General features: G+C 38.4%; 1 protein-coding gene across 1 annotated transcript in view; it reads right to left on the bottom strand.

Moving 5' to 3' along the window:
• The window catches only part of col11a1b (collagen, type XI, alpha 1b), a 105,253-nt gene that overhangs the window by 19,989 nt on the left and 66,906 nt on the right, over positions 1 to 18,358 (bottom strand). Inside the window, exons 36-47 of the mRNA XM_028472063.1 lie at positions 18,279 to 18,332; positions 18,090 to 18,143; positions 16,848 to 16,901; positions 16,544 to 16,651; positions 15,760 to 15,849; positions 13,912 to 13,965; positions 10,808 to 10,915; positions 10,615 to 10,722; positions 9,808 to 9,861; positions 9,519 to 9,572; positions 3,203 to 3,310; positions 670 to 723 (exon numbers count right to left, since the gene is read on the bottom strand). Of these exons, the coding sequence (XP_028327864.1) occupies positions 670 to 723; positions 3,203 to 3,310; positions 9,519 to 9,572; positions 9,808 to 9,861; positions 10,615 to 10,722; positions 10,808 to 10,915; positions 13,912 to 13,965; positions 15,760 to 15,849; positions 16,544 to 16,651; positions 16,848 to 16,901; positions 18,090 to 18,143; positions 18,279 to 18,332 (900 nt within the window). The remainder of the gene's footprint in view (positions 1 to 669; positions 724 to 3,202; positions 3,311 to 9,518; positions 9,573 to 9,807; positions 9,862 to 10,614; positions 10,723 to 10,807; positions 10,916 to 13,911; positions 13,966 to 15,759; positions 15,850 to 16,543; positions 16,652 to 16,847; positions 16,902 to 18,089; positions 18,144 to 18,278; positions 18,333 to 18,358) is intronic.

The raw sequence follows: 18,358 nt of genomic DNA, 5'->3' as shown, positions 1-18,358 counted from the left end.
GTGAATTTATATTTCAGGTTCAAATATTGCATTTATCCAGCTTTTTCCTTTCCCGGATTACGACACACATTACCATTTAAATGATAACAGTCATGTTATGCATGACAATATGCGCCATACACGTCTCACCAGCAATGCCTCATCTTTGGCTCTTGAGATTGTTTCCACAAAATCCCGCGTTTACTGATTTATAGACGTTGTACTTTTGTTGGTGATTTTTTTTATTTACTCGTCTAGTTTCATCATATGCTTTATTTCATTGTATTTATCTATTTTAAATTTGATTCAACTTCTGGAATTTTGTATTTGTGATCATTTCTAAGCTACGGATTGTCTTTGTCTGTTTAAATGTGCAGTGAATATATTTAGTGTGTTACTTAGATGGGAGTTGCACAATGGAAAAAGCTTGATTATGGAACGACTTGGTTTTGGAGATTAATTATTTGTTTTAAAGTGAGGTTTAGACTAATATGACACTATCCACATTTTCGGTAACACTTTAGTTTAGGGAACACCTATCAACCCTTAATTCTTAGTTAATGGCTTACTGGTTTGTATAATAAGGCCAAAGGCATATTTGTCATGTCGCAGGTAAGGGTGCAGAATTTCTGCTCGACACAGCGAGAGCGTCACAATAATCAATTCTAGCTTCAGTTTGACTGCACTCACCATCGCTCCAACGTCTCCATTCTCGCCCTTGTCACCTGGAGGCCCAGGTAAACCCTGGAAGGAAGACAGAGACACTTTGTAACACAGATGAAAAGTCATTCTAGGTAGCTTTTCTAATCTAAAACTTGCTAATTAAAACCAACCACCGACGGCTGAGTAAATGCACTTCATAAACTCTGACATTCAGGTGATATATATAGAATAACAGGCTTTACTTTTGGAGTGCAAGCTCACAATTAGTCAGAAAGGACACCTATCATAATTAAAGGGTAACTGTGGCTAGATGTAATCAGCTTCACTAAATTGCAGGGTGGAAACTTCATCCATCTTTGTCCACAGGAAAGTGCAAACCAAAGAGGCCGTATTATTCATTTTCATGCTTGTCTAAAACAGTTTGTGAGCACCTCTAAAAGGTGTGTCTGCAATTGAAATGAGAAAAACTCTGACTTGCTATTGTTGTCTACAGTCTCTTCGGATAATTGCAGTTATTAGGTGTTGTGTTAAATGAACTCAATGATAGAAAATGTGTTTTTCCATAGGTGGGGGAGTGCCGTGATGATAAGTTACTGTATAATCCAAATGACGCGGAAATCAATCTTTGAAATAATATGTGTGCAGTTGAAGCCCATTTGGCTGATTTATGATGGAAGACGTTGCTAATTTATTACTGGTTCTGAGTTGGACTTCAGGTGCAGTAATTGTGTGGTGGCAAAGAAAATTAATCCAACAAGGGCAGCGCATAGGAATCAAATTTGTAAAACAACTTCTAGTTTTCTCCAGGTAATCCAGCTATATGAAAACATGTATGTTAGCTTGATTTAAAAGTCGCTATATGCTAACTTTTGCTTGGAGTATCAATGCCTGTGGAGGTAGTACAGGTGTACAAGTAACCAATTCATCCATCCATCTATCCATCTATCCATCCATCCATCCATCCATCCATCCATCCATATTTTAAACAATTGCCTGTGAATAAGAATGTGCACCATTGAAACAAACTGACAGAAATACAAAGACATCAACAAATGCTAGAAGGATATTAATAATGTCTATATATGTAATATATAATATATATAATAATAATATATTATATATATTATATTATATTATATAACATACGTATATATAATCTAAAGGTCTATATGGCACAAGTTTCAGTTGATGAAGAAAATCTGGCGTGATTTATTAGATATTTACTCCCTTTCACGTCCCTTAATTAATCTCTTAACTGAAAGAGGATAATTTTTTTGCAGCCAGAATGATGAAAGTCTTTCTGACCGCGGCCATTCATTCCCCACAGTCAGAAACCATTAATGTTACAGATAATTACATTGAAAAGCTGAGCTTGCTGCAGCTTAGCCAAACATAATTAAAAGAGTAGAGATGAAGTGCATTATGCTCGATTAAAAGCCAATTGCACTTAGTAACAACGTTATGTGGCCTTATTGACCAAAAGGGCTCGTCTCTAATTTCATCCACTGTAAAATCCACAAAGATTTTCTACAGAATGTGGTTTCTTTATTCATTCACTTCAGTCCTTAAGTTTTTTTTAAATTTTTTTATTCCTGACTATGCTACTGTGAAACAGGGTGGTTCCCAATTCTGTGTGGGAAATTCTGAAATCCCTCTCGGGCCTACAGTATGTGTTTCTGAATTCAATTTGCATGTACTCCCTGAGCATGCATGTTTTATTTTGGTGTGTGTTGCTGGAGTAATGTATGTGAGTATGCATAGTATACCAGGCCAATTACATTGAGTTAAATGCAGTTAATGACTGAATCATTTAGGGATTGTGCAAGGGCTCGTGACTTGACGTTGAGGCTTGGAATGGATAGACATATAGATGGATGGAAGGATGAATTTCGATAAGAAATAAGTCAATGTAAATCCTTAAAATACCTAAAAAAAACAAACAAAAACTGCAATCGAATAAAACTTCAAATCAACCAATTTATGGTTTTATGGTTTTTAACTAATCATCATCCTCATGGAATAAAATGCAAACACATATGAGTCCAGTGAGTTTGTGACCCTTTTGGTAAATATACATTTATACAGGTATAGAAATGTATCAAATAGGCTCATTTATTTTGCAGAGTCGGACTGTTACTCAAACCATAAAAGCTGCAAAGGGGAAGAGTTTTACACCATCGGGAGAGTTTCTGAGAAATCAATGGAGCCTTCACGTTACCTTTAACACCACAGGAAGCAGCTAACGGATATTTTGTCCACTCCTTGAGGGCATAGCAAAGGAATTGTTTTCCCCTGGGGCATTGCAAAGCTTTCCTCGACTCCGAGCCAGTATTAATAAATGATGCTTTGTTTTGATTGAAATTGTGTCAGGTGAGATGAAATGTTATCGGGTTGAAGAGGTGCAGAGAGGAAGTCGATCTGCTCTGTATGGATTGGACAGAACTAAAGTAATCTTGCAAGGTGGTGACAAACGTGACTTGGATTTATGCGTTTCTCAGTCAGGAAGGGAATCAACGTGCGTCAGTAGATAAAGGAACAAAGAGGTGTAATGTTGGGCTACCTGCAGTCCGATGGGTCCTGGTAAACCAGGGAATCCTCTTGGCCCTTCGTCTCCTTTTTGACCGAACATGCCCTGCTGTCCTCTGGGTCCGGCCTCACCATCACTGCCCTGTGCAGGTCAAAGGACACAAAATTCTTATCACCGGTCCCCAAATGAAGGTGTTTTTAGGCTTGTTGTTTCTTTTTCTTCTATTATTTTGGTCTGCATCCTGCTCATATTTTCACCCTATGAAGGGAATCAAATGCTTATGCAATTGAATTCTTGTTAATAAAAAAGGCTGTTTCTTCAATTGAGGAACACTCACTTACATTTTGTTACTTAAACAGTTTAGAGCAAAGAGGAACAGCCACAAAAATGTGACCAATGTCTGATGCAAGGGCCACGTTATCAGAATTGTTGTTAGTTGTTGACCAATTTGAGCATTACTACTGTTTTTCTGTAATGTTTTATTTTCATATCTTTTGGTTGTAACTTGCGTAATTTTATAGTCATTTTGAGTATTTCTGTTGATAAGGTGTACATATTTTACTTGACATTTTATACATAAGGCTGTCATTATTATTGCATGACACCTGACATCAAGAGTCATTCGTTACTCTAACCCTTCGTTACCCTAACAACTAACCCTACCTAACCCCACTAGTTCCCTCCACCAAACCCAAAAAATGTCAAAATAGCTCCAAAGGTGTCATAATTTAGCAAATGACACTTAATGACAGCCTTTATGACACCTTATTCATGCTAATGACAGTGTACTGACAGTCTTATGTATAAAACATCAAGTAGTGTTACCAATTTTTTGTTATAATTAATTGTAAATACATATTTATTGTTGTTTATGGTATTTTTGGAGTGAATCTGTCATGCGTGTTTTTGTTGTCGTTTTGTCAGATTTTTAACTTATTTTGTGTGCTTCTAGTGTCGTTTTTTAAAATATATTTTGTGAATGTGTTTAGTGGGTCGCCCAGTATTAAATTAAGTGCCACATGCTGCTCGCAGATTTTGAAGAAAACCCGTGCAACGCTGGGAAATCTTGAAAAAAGGTACCAATCCACCAAATCACCTCATTACAAGGTATTGGCTACAGTGAAGTGAAGCCACAGGGTGATGGTAAACAGGAAAAGATGCTGACTACATCTGTGATATCAGGGGTATGTGGAGCCCAACGAGAGAGAGAGAGAGAGAGAGAAAGAAAGCTCTAAGGAGACTAAGAGGTGAAGAGTGAAGTGCTGACAGACCCGGAGTTTTCAGTTCAAACACACGTCAGCACTTGAAAGTGTTAGAGGAGCCTTTGCTGAGCCCTGGGACGTGTAGGGAGCCTCTGGCACCGCTACTGAATGCCAAGCAACTTTAGAGGAAAGGTTGGGTGATTACAGGTGGAGCAGTAGGATCTTTGAATCTGTAGCGGGGTGAAGTGAAATCTGCATTACTGTACTGCAGTTAAACATCCATGCACAATCTAACTCAACTGGTTCTCAAACTTTTTAGGCTCAAATACCCCCTTTCTCTTACTTTTGAATGCCAGTACCCCCTTATGTCCGTCTACTATATTTTGCTCAGAATTCTGTGAAAAAAATACTCTAGATGGAATGAATGTGTTATAACACACATTTTAAAGAATCTCATTTTGTAAATAAGTGGAATGAAACAGTATTTAGTGGCTCCTGAATAGATTTATTTCTATAGATTTTATTATTTCTGGTCTGATCTCCCTCCTTGATGTGGGACAAAGACTGATCCTTGTATTTTCAGTTCATGTTCTAATCAAGATCATTTCTATTATCATTGTTTGTGTTTTTTTGGGCTTATACGACAAAGCTAGATAATTATATTCTGCATTTATCTCCGTTAGTGGGCTCCACCTAACCAAACATACAAAGCCATCCTACAAATCTAAATTACAACTCGCTAAGTTAAGTAAGATGATTTCAGCCTGGTTACGTGCGCCCTCTTGTGACAGAGGTGGATATTACAGCGTCAGACCAATCACAATCACAGAGAAACTGGAGAAAAACTTACGTCACAATTGAGGAATAATTCTTTAAACATATGTAGAATTAAAATCCATAAATCAGACCAAAAACTCTCCCCTGTCAGCTGTCAGATCGGATCCACACAGCGATGTGTTCACAATGATCCTCGTTTTATTGGACAGATTGTTTTCTAAGAGATTTGATTGGCCAGGAGGCGGGACTTTAGTACTAGCTCAGATCCTAACCAGAACAAAACCTGGTCTCGACCAGGTTAGGTGTTCAGCCAAAGTTACCATGGTGATTTAGCTCCGTAATACATTAGCCAACTTCGTAGGACACTGATTAAATCCCAAAAGTTAGCACGAAGCTTCATAGTACTGTATAGGCCCTTTGTGTCATTTTGTGTATTTTAGTGTCATTTTGTGCATTTTGCTGTTGTTGTTTGTCTGTTCTTTTTATTATTCAGTATCATTTTACTCTTAACTTGTGTTTTTGTTGTTGTTTTTGTGTGTTGGTATTATTGTAATTATTATCTCAGTGTGTGTGTTTTTTGTGTCATTTGGTTGTTTCTTATGTTGTTTTGTATGTTTCTGTTATTTTTGTGAATTTTGTAGTAATCTTGTGTATTTTTCCCTCAATTAGTAAGTATTTTTCTCTCTTAGAGTCTGTATTTTGGTTGTCATTTTGTGAGTTGCTGGTAATATTCAGTGTGACTGTCTTTTTTTAATGAAAAATAAACATAACAATTTGTTAATTTTCCTCTCTCTCCCTCAAGTAACCCCTGTAGTGCCATCGCAAACCCCCATTTGAGAAACACTGATCAAACTGAACACCCATATTTAGTTCCCAAATGGTAAATTATATATATCTTTTAGTTTAGAACCAGAAAATACTTTATTAGTTCAGTTTTAGTTTAAGCAGAGGCATTTCCAAAAGTACATACATGTTACTTTTGCAATGTAACATGTACAGTTGGCTCTTAAAATGTCATTTAAGGGCCAGATTATCTGCCTTTGAGATAAAAATGAACTGTGCAGAGCACAATACTTAGCACTGTAATACAGCCTACATATATATAGTGAAAGCCTATTTTTATTTTATGCATTTTTATTATTATTATTATTACTCACCTTAGTTACAAACATTGCTACCTGTCAACATTGAGCTGTTCTGCAAAGCTGCATTTAAGACAATTTTGTGAAATAAGTCATTAACGGTATAATTCCAAACAAATCCGACGTTGCACATCTTTGAACCAAGCAGCAGCCATGTTGAAAGTCTCAGGTCAATCTAAGCCTGATTCACAGAGATATTTGAGGAACAGACACACACACACACACACACACACACACACGCACTGACAGACAGACAGATATTCCTTACTTTATAGATAGATATAAATAATTCTTGTGAAAATCCTAATTAACACTTACTCACTAAACTGAAAAATTAATCAAAAGTATTTGTGCAGCTTCCTGAAGCAAAGCTTCGATTGTGAAAATGCTTAGATCTGTATAAACACTACACTTGTGTAAATATAAAGTGGGATTGATCTTTTCGCTTCCTGCTCTCAGCTTTCTCTTTCTGCTTCCTGTCTAAACTCAACACTTGTGGCAAATCAGAGCGAGAGAGGGAGGGGGAGTGGATCTAAAGGCTGATTAAACGAGCAGGGGATATATGCATATACATCTGGCTGGAGAAACACAGACGTTTTGCTAAATTCGGATATTTTAGTTTGGATTGAACATTAGTAATAGTGCTGTTTTCATGTTGTTGCCCTTTTGCAGTTTTTGTGGTTGGATGCTGGGTGTGACGGCCCAATGCGTGGTTACACTGGTGTCCTCCTATCTTTGGTTCAGTTTGGCCATAGGTTTGCAATCCTTTTTGTGTCCTTGATTTCATTATATTTCTGTTACTTTTAAAGTTGTTCCAATTAAATAAAATCACTATAAGTCTTGATGCGCTGTTTGACATCCTTAATTTATTTTGGAAAATCTATCCGTGTTGCCGTGGACTGTTTTATTACATTCTCACAACCTGTAGGTTACATTATTTAATCAGGAGCACTGTCTACACCAGGGGTGTCAAACTCATTTTTGGTCAAGGGCCAAATACAGTGCAGTTTGAGCTCAAGCGGGCCGCAGATTTGTTAGAAAGAAAGTGCAATTTTAACACTAATGTGACCTAGTTTTAACTTCCATCACTTATCCAAGCAATAAGTGACGGATATCAGTCCCTGCAAGATCAACAGTGCAAAAATCCTTAATTTTGTGGCCAATTTTTTTTTTATAGTAATTTAGAAGATTTTTGTGGGGAAAACGCTTGGAATTCTGAAAAATTAAATTGTTTCCATAAATTGCAATAAAATAAGACTGCAGTCGTGTGACATAGGCACAAAAGCACCTGCAAATATTGTGTCATTTCATTAAATTTGTGTATTTGGAGGGACAAAGATAGCTACGACTTAGATATTTGGTCATTCATGTCATGATACATGTTTTTTCTGTCATTTTTTACTTTTGGATGATCTAAAGGGCCGGACTTGGCCCCCGGGCCTTGAGTTTGACACGTGGTCTGCACAGTCTAAAATTTTCACAGCCTGCTTTTGGTTGTTTGAATGAAAGGGAAAGTCAAACAGTAGACTGTATCTCAGCGTATTATTGTTCTTAGGATTTCCAACCATAATAAAGTTGAGGATCTGAAGCTGAAACGGCACAGCACGACTCAGGACTTCATCATGAATACATGAATACACATGAGCAATGACTCACCAAGACAAACAACTGGTAAATACTTTCTTATTCAGCATGGGTGCGCTATACCTGCTCCTGGCCATCCGTCTCACCAGGTTGGCGCTGGCTCCTACAGAGCCCTGCAGATGCAGATTCTTTGCTCTAATGGTTGTTAAGGCCTCATCATTTACAGCAATGAGCTGCCAGCTGCCCTCGGGCCATTGGCTATTGTCGAAACAGGACTTTCCCTGTTGTGTTAATGAGATGTGCACCTCAGCAGCTTTTGCAGCTGGACCTGATTCATCATCAGGTAAGATGTGATAAAGACTGGCAGGCTGTTAGACTGCCACACTATGCAAATCATAGTTTGAGGATTTTTTTTATTTCATTAAAAGGAAAGCTGTACTTTTAATCTTCGTACTTTGTGATTGAAGGTGTAATATTTGGTCTCCAGGAGAGGGTACAGATTTTTTTTTTGGCCATCACAAATGATGGTGTGAGTGGAAAGAACTGCAGCTGGACGCACCTGCATTTATGTCTACATACGGGGTAAAACATCACTATCTACCAGATTTCTATACACGAGGATTTTCCATATTTACCATACATACACATGTATTATTATGAACTATTATGATAATATTGGCAGCACGGGGGTGTAGCGGTTAGCATGACTGACTCAGACTGTCCTGAGTTTAAGCTTTGGGGTGGACACATCTTCCTTTCTGTATGAAGATTACATGTTCTCCTCATGTTTGTGTTTTGTTCCTTCTGGTTTTTTTCCACCAACTAAATTTCTGATTGGAGTGGATGAGCGGTAGTTCGTTGAGTTGTTCTATTTGTGTTTAAACTTAAATATGACGGTGACTTGTCTGGGGTGTACCCCCACCTAGCACCCACTGAGAGCAGATTATTTACCAATATATAGATACAAATACAATCCTTTTGTCTCTTTTGTCCCTCAGGCCATCAAACTATACAACTCCCAACTCGGAAAAGGAGCAGTAGTTTTCGTCTGTAGCACCAAGGTTGTTTGTTTATTTATTATTTACTGTATTTCTGTACATTCATGTTTTTTTTTTTTTTTATCATGTATTCTCTATAGTCTGTATTCATATATTATGTCAACCCTGTTTGCTGTTTTTCTTTTCTTTAATGCTGCTGTAAATATAATTTCCCTGATGGAGCCTTCCCAAGAGATTAATAAAGTCTATCTAATCGAATCGGGAATCGAATCGGGAATCTAATCTAATCTAATCTAATCTAATCTAATCCAATCTAATCTAATCTAATCTAATCTAATCTAATCTAATCTAATCTAATCTATTCTAATCTAATCCAATTTTTTTTTTAAATATAATCCATTATTTTATGGTTCTTAGAGCATTATCACTGTGCTAACTTAGAGGTAAAATGATGACAAAACAAAGTAGAAAAATAAGATTTAGAATAAATTTCCAATAGCATTAACAGGCTAAAATTCCCAACAATATTGGTGCAAATCAATAAACATTGGGTGTTTTTTCCACTTTTACTTATGTTTTACTTGTACTCAGACAAAGTCAGTTCAGGTAGTATTTCCTGTTATAAGATTATAGGAGAGATACTCACAGCTGGACCAGGAGCTCCTATCACACCTTGAAGACCGCTTGGGCCGGGTGGTCCCTACAAGAGAGAGCAACACATATGACAAATGACAGGTCAGAGGAAAACTGCTGCACTGGTAAAAGTAACTGAGCAGAAAAAAAACACACATGGGTAACATGAAAATCTATTGTTAATTTGACCTCCTCAGTGTATTCTAATAAAAAAAAAAAAAGTAAAAAAAAAAAAAAACAAGGAAAAATGTAACAGCTGTAATCAGAACTATATAAAAAAACACAAATATTTAAATACTCACAAGTTCACCCTTATCTCCTTTGCCTCCTTTCTGTCCAGGTCCTCCAACTTCCCCCTATAGTGCAAACACACACACACACATTTCAGATCTTTTCTTTCACTCTAGAAAATATTTAAACGTCAATCTTAAGTCAAAGTCCAATATCTTTAAGTGTCACCTTAATCATGGTAGCACAGTAAATATTTCTTGTGAGACTTGATGTGATTGGCCCACAAAGACCTTGGCTGAGTGCAGTTATTTGATTAGCTTCCAGTTTAGCCCTGCTGACACCATGATTGACAGAAAGGTCCAACGTGATGCAAACACGTGCATGTTTCTGTCTTTACCTTTCTGTGAAGCGACACCTAATAATTATTAATTGATTAATACATTAAACTAAATTTAATGGAAGATATTTGCTCAAATGCAGCCGACTGAACAGAATGAGAGAAACTATATGAATGATGGATTGCAAATTTACATTAGGGCATGTGAGTGTGTGGGAAAGGCTACAAGAAGATCTGAGAATATACATTTAATGAATACCATTTAAAAAAAGAAGAAGCATTGGACGCAGCATAATATTGACATTTCTAAACAGTCTTTGTAGTTGTGGTGAAGGTTCTGGGCGTTGCTATTCTTTAATGGTAAACGCCTGCACCTTTAATGGGGAAAATGTGGGAGCCGCAGGAGCCTCATTAAGGGAAAGCTGCTGGTTTCACTTGAAGCAACCGTATCACCATAAATGTTCACAGAGATATATTTTACAATAATACAATATCATCTGGTTCTAGCATTTCAATATAAAGAAACCCAGCTCTGATCTACCTTGTCACCATCCTCTCCAGGTGGACCCTGGGGACCGGCTGATCCAGGAAGACCAACAGGACCCTGAATGCCATCACGACCAGCAGGACCAACAGGACCTTTCTCTCCCTGTGCGGAACATTGTTTCAATTTAGTAAGAAGAAGCTTAAAAAGGTATATATAATTCTAAAAGTGTAGCTCAGCACAAACTCACAGGGCCGCCCTTTTCTCCTGCAGGTCCGGGGGGACCTTGTGGACCGTTACGTCCAGTCAGACCGATGGGACCTCCAGGGCCAGCAGCGCCTCTTTCTCCTGGAGAACCCTGCAGAGCCGATGTATGACGTAGACGCATCAAAAGCAGTGAAATTATGCTTAGTCACATGTAGAAAAATTTGATCTCGTAGATCAGGGGTGCCCGAGTCCAATTGTGTCATGCATGTTTTAGATGCCCCCTGGTTCACCTCAGCTAACTGTAAATGGTAGCTTGTTATCAGACATCTCAAACATGTGGTACAGGAGCTCTCAAGGACCATACTGAGCACCTTGGTTGTAGATATTCAATATTCAATGATTGTGTAGCCACATTCATCCATCTGGACTTGAATAAAGTGCAAAAAACATGTTCTCTGACACCCTCACAGCAGAAATCACAAAACAGCTTAAAATGAGCTTTGGTGACAATTAAGAGAAAGAACCAAGAGGCAGTTTTTAGATTAAATCCTTATTTTAAGCTTAAAAACTAAATAACAGATTATTGCACTTCTTACAAATCATACACTGATCACTTTAACATGTCCTTTTGTTTTATCTATTAAGCTTTAGCTTAACTTATTATTCTGTATTTTGTGTTGCTGTAACAGCCAAATTGAACTATTGTGGGGCTGATAAAGTAATACTTTTTCAGAATCAGAATCATTTTATTGTCATTATACGTATGTTTCCAAACACACAACAAAATTTCAGTCAAAAATCTCTGATTTCAGCAAAAAGAAAAAAATGGCATAGATGAGAGAGAGAAAAAATGGAATACATAGTCAGAAAGAAGTCTAATAAACACAAAAAAAAAAAAGTATAAAAATAAACAGATAGTGGAGCCCAGAGTTCACTGCAAACATGGTGACACTGCTTTTAGTTGTTATGCTGCAAGGAAGTGGAACAAACTGCAGCAGAGCTGAAGATGTAATGTTTTTTTATTGTTTCAAACTGTAATTAATGTTTTTATTGATTTTTGCACTCTGGTTAATGTTTTCTGCTACACTTTTTAATGATGTAAAGCACTTTGGTTTGCCTTGTGTATGAAATGTGCTATACAAATAAATGTGCCATGCACTAAACACAAATAAGAAAATATCAACACATGAGCACAACTGTAGCACCACATTGCACTCTCACCTTAAAAGAGTCGACTCTTCCCCACCCCTTCCATTGTCCTACCCTGACTCCCTCCCCCCGTTCCCTTCCCCCTCACCTAGGTGCAACACTGCCCTCTCTTTTTATATCCTCCATTTAAAAAGGTTTTTCTTACCCTTTCTTAGGGAGGGCTGGTTATGGTCAACATTGTTTCAATCTAGTAAGAAGAAGCTTAAAAATGAATGTATTTAATTGCAATAATAAAACATGCATTGCTGTCGCGAAAAGATTGCACTATATATAGTGTTGACCTTTGACAGCATGTGCAGACAATAAAAAAAGGAAAATGATTTTAAAAAATGAAATATAAACACAACATTGTTCAAATATAAATAAAAACATCCTTTAGAAAAAAAAAATATACATATTGCAGTCTTTCCCTCTGATTTTAAACTTTTAAACTATAATCTTGACATAAACAAAATCATGACATGGCTTCCTTAGTTAAATAACAGTTGAATTAAGTAAATATTTATATCAAAGCTGTGTAAAAATAGGGTTCCAAACTTCAAATAAACCTGTGAACATGTAACTCAGGGGTCGCTTTTTTCTGCCGTCCCTTTTATCTGAACATAGTGTTTTATGAGACGTCTCTGTGTCTCTGAATACATCTGTAATTACCACATCACTGAAGCTTTAGGATGAGTCTGAGGCTGCTTTAATACAAAGCTCACACACACTGATGGTGTGTACCTCTCCCACTTACTCATTTCGTATCAAATGTTTAAACATGCAAGTACGAGCTTTCACTTGTCCACAGGCGGGCACAGAGCTCTGATTTTTCTGCAGCTCGGTCAGAAAATCAATGCTTTGGAGATTTCTAGTGTGTGTGGGAACTGGAAGCTGACCAGTTTATGGCATGTGTTCTGCCAGCAGCTAATGGCTTTGTGGAGGAATGTGTATTACTCACTCCCTTTTCATACTTATCATCATTTCCTCCATGCCCTGCATATCCCCCGTCATTTCATCTTGTGTAACTCTGTTACTGGCTCAGCGAGGCAATTATCAAAAGAGTGCATTTAACGCCTGAATGACACGTCAGACAGTTCAAAGCTTCCTGTCAGTCAGCTTTCTGCATCACGGCTGAAGCTCCCGAGGCTTTTTAATGCATATATTGGTAAGTTCAGGGAAGAGGCTCAAGCTCCTATTCATTGTATGAACGATATGAGAGAGAGAGAGAGCATGTGAGGAGGAAATTTCACAAGAATTCAGGTGGAATTCTGTGACGTGAGACGATCAAGCTTCAAGGAGAAGAAGAGGGAACAGCATCTGTGTATTGCATGTAATTATCATATCAATAGTGACAATAAAGGGATGAGCCCTCCCGTATTTGTGCGACAACAGTTGCTGTAGCAGCGACGGAAAGTGTTACAAAAACAATCACATTACGGAAAAATTAACGTGGTTATTGTTTAATTTTGGGAGAGAAGAAATATTACGGCATGCTTCAAAGCAGCAAGGTGGCACAAAAACACTATAAATCACACAGATGATTGCTTTTATCAAGACGGGAGCTTCAAAACTAAATTGAATGAAAATTAATCTTCATAAAAAGTGATTGTTTAATCTACTGCTGGGCAGTAAAACTACAATACGAGAGGTGATTATATGCTGTTTCAAGTTCATACTCTCTCAAAGTTTATATCTTGTAATAAACCGGATCCATTGTATACAAATATCTGTTTTTTTATATGTTTTTGTAATAATTGTCACTATAAATAAAGGTGTACTCATTGTGCGGGAAGTAGGCTACTGCAGTAATTTACCAAACAACTGGTAAATCATATCGCACATTCACAAGCAGCAAAAACAACGGCCAACTCGACCCGTTCCAAACACAAACCACTCTTCATCTTGATTTCTGTGGTGAGGAAAATCATATGGTAACCATAGAAACTGTGTACTCACAATGGGACCAGGGGGGCCCTGAGGACCTTCTCCTCCCTTTAGACCAGCTGGGCCCTGAAAGCAAAAGATGGCTGAGGATTAGAGCCCGGCCTTTGAGTGATGCCACCTCCAAACATCAGTGAAATGTGCACGGACGTGTGACGTCTGTAGGTGTTCAGGCATACACTAAAATATCAAGCTTTAAAAAACTGAATTGTTGAAGCCTATTCAACTATTTATGTATTTATAATGTAAAAAAAAAAATTCTAATTATTGCATTTTTTGTTCAGTATTTAATGTTTGATGGAATATTTTTTTAATTCATTTCTTCCCTCTAGCTTTGAACACATTCAGGAATAAATAAAAATAAAAAAATTCTATTTGTCATATTTGCTAGTCTCTTCAGCTTTGTAGAAGGAGCTGACATCTACTGAATACAAAGCAATAAAGGGATATTTTCTTTTTACAAAACAAAAACACAGGATCCTTCATATCAGGATTGCTTTGAAAAGACATTGAGAAAAAGATCAACTCAAATAATTGCCTAAACCTGAACTTTTATTAACATTCGAATTGTCGAATTGGTTGCTTGTAAAAAAAAAACAAAAAACATTCATAAAGAAAAGGTTTGTCATTCCATGAGCCATGACATAAGCAATATACAGTATACGTATCCATACCAGTGTGATGGACTGGTTGATGTTAATTGATACAATATATAGACGAGCTTCCATTGCTTGTACATCTTTAGTCACTGAATTAGCTCGGTGAGGAATGAAAAAAAAAAAAGAACAGGTGACAAAGTTCTCGGACTGGACACTGAGTGAGTGTGAGAGTCCATCCATCTCTGCTCTTGACAACTCTTTGTGATCCCGGTGCTTGAAAGGAAATGCATGCGCTGAATCACAACTGCACGAGGCTGAGAGTGCATACGCAAAACACAGTTCACCTCAGGCATTAGAGACTCTCATTAGAATAGAATAATCATTAGGATGCCAGGCAGCAAGCCCCTCCCACGCCTCCCTTACACATTTCACTACGATGCGTTCAAAGACGGGAGAAATCTTTCTTCGCTGGATGTGCACAAAGCTTATTTATGACCTCATATATCACCCCGGTGTGCCTTTTGTTGAGAATGAGGGATGTGGGATGAGTCAGTGTAGCGTCTAGAAATGTGTCTGTTAGTGTATGCAAGCCAGCATTATCTCTCATTATTGTGTGTGTTTACTTTGCTGCTGTTGTTGTTCACGTAGCAGGTGTGAACTCTCACTCTCTGTGTGTCTGTGTGCTAAAGAAGCTATTCCTCTGCACCCGCGGGACAAACGTAATGGTTTGTAATAAGTCTGGCCAGTGCTGTGGTGTCGCGTCTTGCAATAATGGTCGGCCTTTAAATGAGCCTGAGCTCTATTCCCATCGGCTGAGAAGAAGTCATCACCTCTCACTCACGCCAAGTCCCTTTGAGAAAATGATCTGGTAAGTCAGTGAGCAGGTGTGCATGAGATATACTCAAACATAAAGAAAAAAAAAATCTGTCATAAAAACATTTGAACTCAAACTGCAGCTGTTACTCATGAATGCAAACTGCACCAAACGGCAATCTGCTTCGAAAACTCGGATATTGATCATGATTAATAATGTTCATTTTGCATCTGGTGTGGTCCCCTGAATACACACAGGATAAGCTATTACTGCGTCTTTCAGTCCTGCCCACTGCCAAGGCTGACATTTGGTTAAACAGCAGGTTATTAGTCTGGTAATTAGGGTTCGGAGCAACAATCTGTTATATTGTAAGCTTGAAAATGTTGGATGTGGACATTAGGGGCTTATTTGCATCAGTGTGTTCATCTGTGGGAGTGATCAGCATGTTACCATGGCCCCTGGAAGACCTCTTGCTCCATGGAAACCCCTCAGACCAGACGGTCCGGGCTTGCCACCAGGTCCCTGGGGACCAGGATCACCCTGTGGAGGGAGACAAGAAAAGTTTTAATGACTTGTGGTCGCCGTCACTACGGGATAAACATGAACCTTAATGATGGAGAACAGAATGCACTTTAATAGTGTCTAAATTGTCAGACAACAACAAAACACAAACAGAGAAGAAAGTAACTCTTGGTGCTTGTGTCTTGGTTGAACCAAAGCATTACATACGGCTCAGCCTTTTTCTTCAACTTTATTATTGGTTAAAGCAAAGATTGGAAAACTTATCCATCAAAGACGTTATGATTTGCAGGCATTATTTAATTTTTTTATTTGTCTTTTAAATGTACAACTAAACAACTAATCAACGGATTTTGATGAAATTTTAAGAAAATATCCAAAATGGGATAATGAACAAGTGATTAGGTGTTGGGGATGTTTTGGATCACTATCCTGATTGTGGATCAGTTTGAAAAATCCATGAATCCCTATGTTCAGCACTTTCAGCTGGTTCTACAACACCTCCTGCAGATGACTTTGCACATTGCATGCTCTAGTTGTAAGTTCCCCATGTGATAGAAGTTTTTTCCAAGCCTTTAAAGTGTGAATGATCATAGTACCATGATCAGAATCACTGACCCAACTATTTGGTGCTTGGCAGAGAATTGCGCTCTGAATGTTCTTGTTTCAGCTTTATTCTATGGCACAAGAAGGATAATATCTACTGTATACTGACCTTTCCACCCTCTTTTCCAGCTGCGCCAGGGAGACCTTGCTCACCAGGTGGACCAGGGGAGCCAGGATGGCCACGCTCTCCACTTGGTCCTGTTTCTCCAGTTGGTCCCTGTTGAAAAAATGAATGTCAAGTGGATGCAAGACAAAATCATGTTAACTTACATCAGGAGTGATAGCTACATCTAACAGTACATCCTACTAGCACGTGTAATCTTTCAGGTCGTAACTGTTTATAATTACCACAAGATCATCATAACGGTAAACAGCTGTGACTGAATATTAACGGTGAATTTTGATGGTGATACCTGGGGTCCAACTACGCCTCCAGGTCCTGGAGGTCCAGTCTTTCCTTGGAAGCCCTGAGGAGGAAAACAGACATAATGTTTCACACTTAAACTACATTTTCAATTTAGACAACTGTAGAGAGAGCTGATGTTTTTCCTAAAGCAGCCGGATCTTGACACTTTAATCTGACTCCCCATTATCAGATGACTGACTGACTCTGCACACAACATTTCCACATTGCACTGGGTCGTGCGCATTTAAAATCACCATGTGCTCTTGTGCAAAAGAGTACATGGTCTAGATGCATTTGTTACATCTAGACTAGATTATTGTAACTCTTTACTAACAGGATGTCCCAGTAACTCATTAAAAAGTCTCCAGTTAATTCAGAATGCTGCAGCCAGAATACTCACAGGTACTAACAGGAGAGAGCATATTTCTCCAGTATTGGCTTCCCTTCATTGGCTTCCTGTAAAATCTAGAGTAATGTTTAAAATCCTCCTGTTAGCATACAAAGCTCTGCATGATCAAGCTCCTGTGTATCTTAGAGACCTATGAGTGCCCTATCGTCAGGGCAGATCACTCCGCTCTCAGCCTGCTGGTCTACTGAAAGATCCTAAAGTGTCTAGAAGTAGAACAGGAGGCAGACCATTCTGCTACCAGGCTCCTCGCCTTTGGAACCAGCTCCCAGTCTTAATACGGGAGGCTGTTACTCTCTCCACCTTTAAGGCTGAACTCAAAACCTACTTATTTGCTAAAGCGTATACCGTATAACACACCATTTACACTGATGTCCACCCCATACTCATCATTCCACTCAGACAGTTTAGCACCAGGTGTTTCCATGCAGGCAGACCTGATAATACTATATCATGTTTTTCTGCAGTCTGTGCCTTCTCCTCGCCCTTCGCTCTCTTTTCTGTTTCAGGTGTCTTAAAGCTGGAGTTGGCAGTTCCTGATCTGTGGTTCACGGCTCAACTAGTTTTGGGACACTCTGATGTTCTATCTCTCTATCCTGTTCTGTTGGTCCTTCTGTCCACTAACCCCAACCAGTCGACGCAGATGGCTGCCACCTCTGAACCTGATTCTGCTGGAGGTTTCTTCCTGTTAAAAGGGAGTCGTTTCTTCCTACTGTCGCTAATGCTTGTTCATGTGGATTTATTGGGTTTTTTCTTGGATTCTGTATTTTGATAACGCTTCAAAGATGACTTTTGTTGTAATTTGCACTATATAAATAAAGTTGAATTAAATTGAATACTCACCGTCTCTCCTCTCTGTCCGGGGTGACCAGGCAGCCCGTCTTTCCCTGGTGGACCCTATAAGAATGTAACATGGATTAGTTTAAAATGACCAAATCACCCAACATACGCTGAGGTTTTTAAATATAAATGCCAACAAGGTGGTAGATGGTGCAGTACCAGCTACAGACAGTTTCAGCAGCAGATAATTACATTAGGTCCTTTGGGTCCGGGGAACCCGACAGGTCCCTGTGGGCCTTGAGGTCCCTTGAAGAAAAAGACATGAACATAAT

This window comes from Gouania willdenowi, chromosome 17 (assembly GCF_900634775.1).
Source record: "Gouania willdenowi chromosome 17, fGouWil2.1, whole genome shotgun sequence".
Lineage (NCBI taxonomy): Eukaryota > Metazoa > Chordata > Actinopteri > Blenniiformes > Gobiesocidae > Gouania > Gouania willdenowi.
The sequence above is the reverse complement of the archived record's forward strand: the minus strand, read 5'-3'. Positions and strand labels throughout refer to the sequence as shown.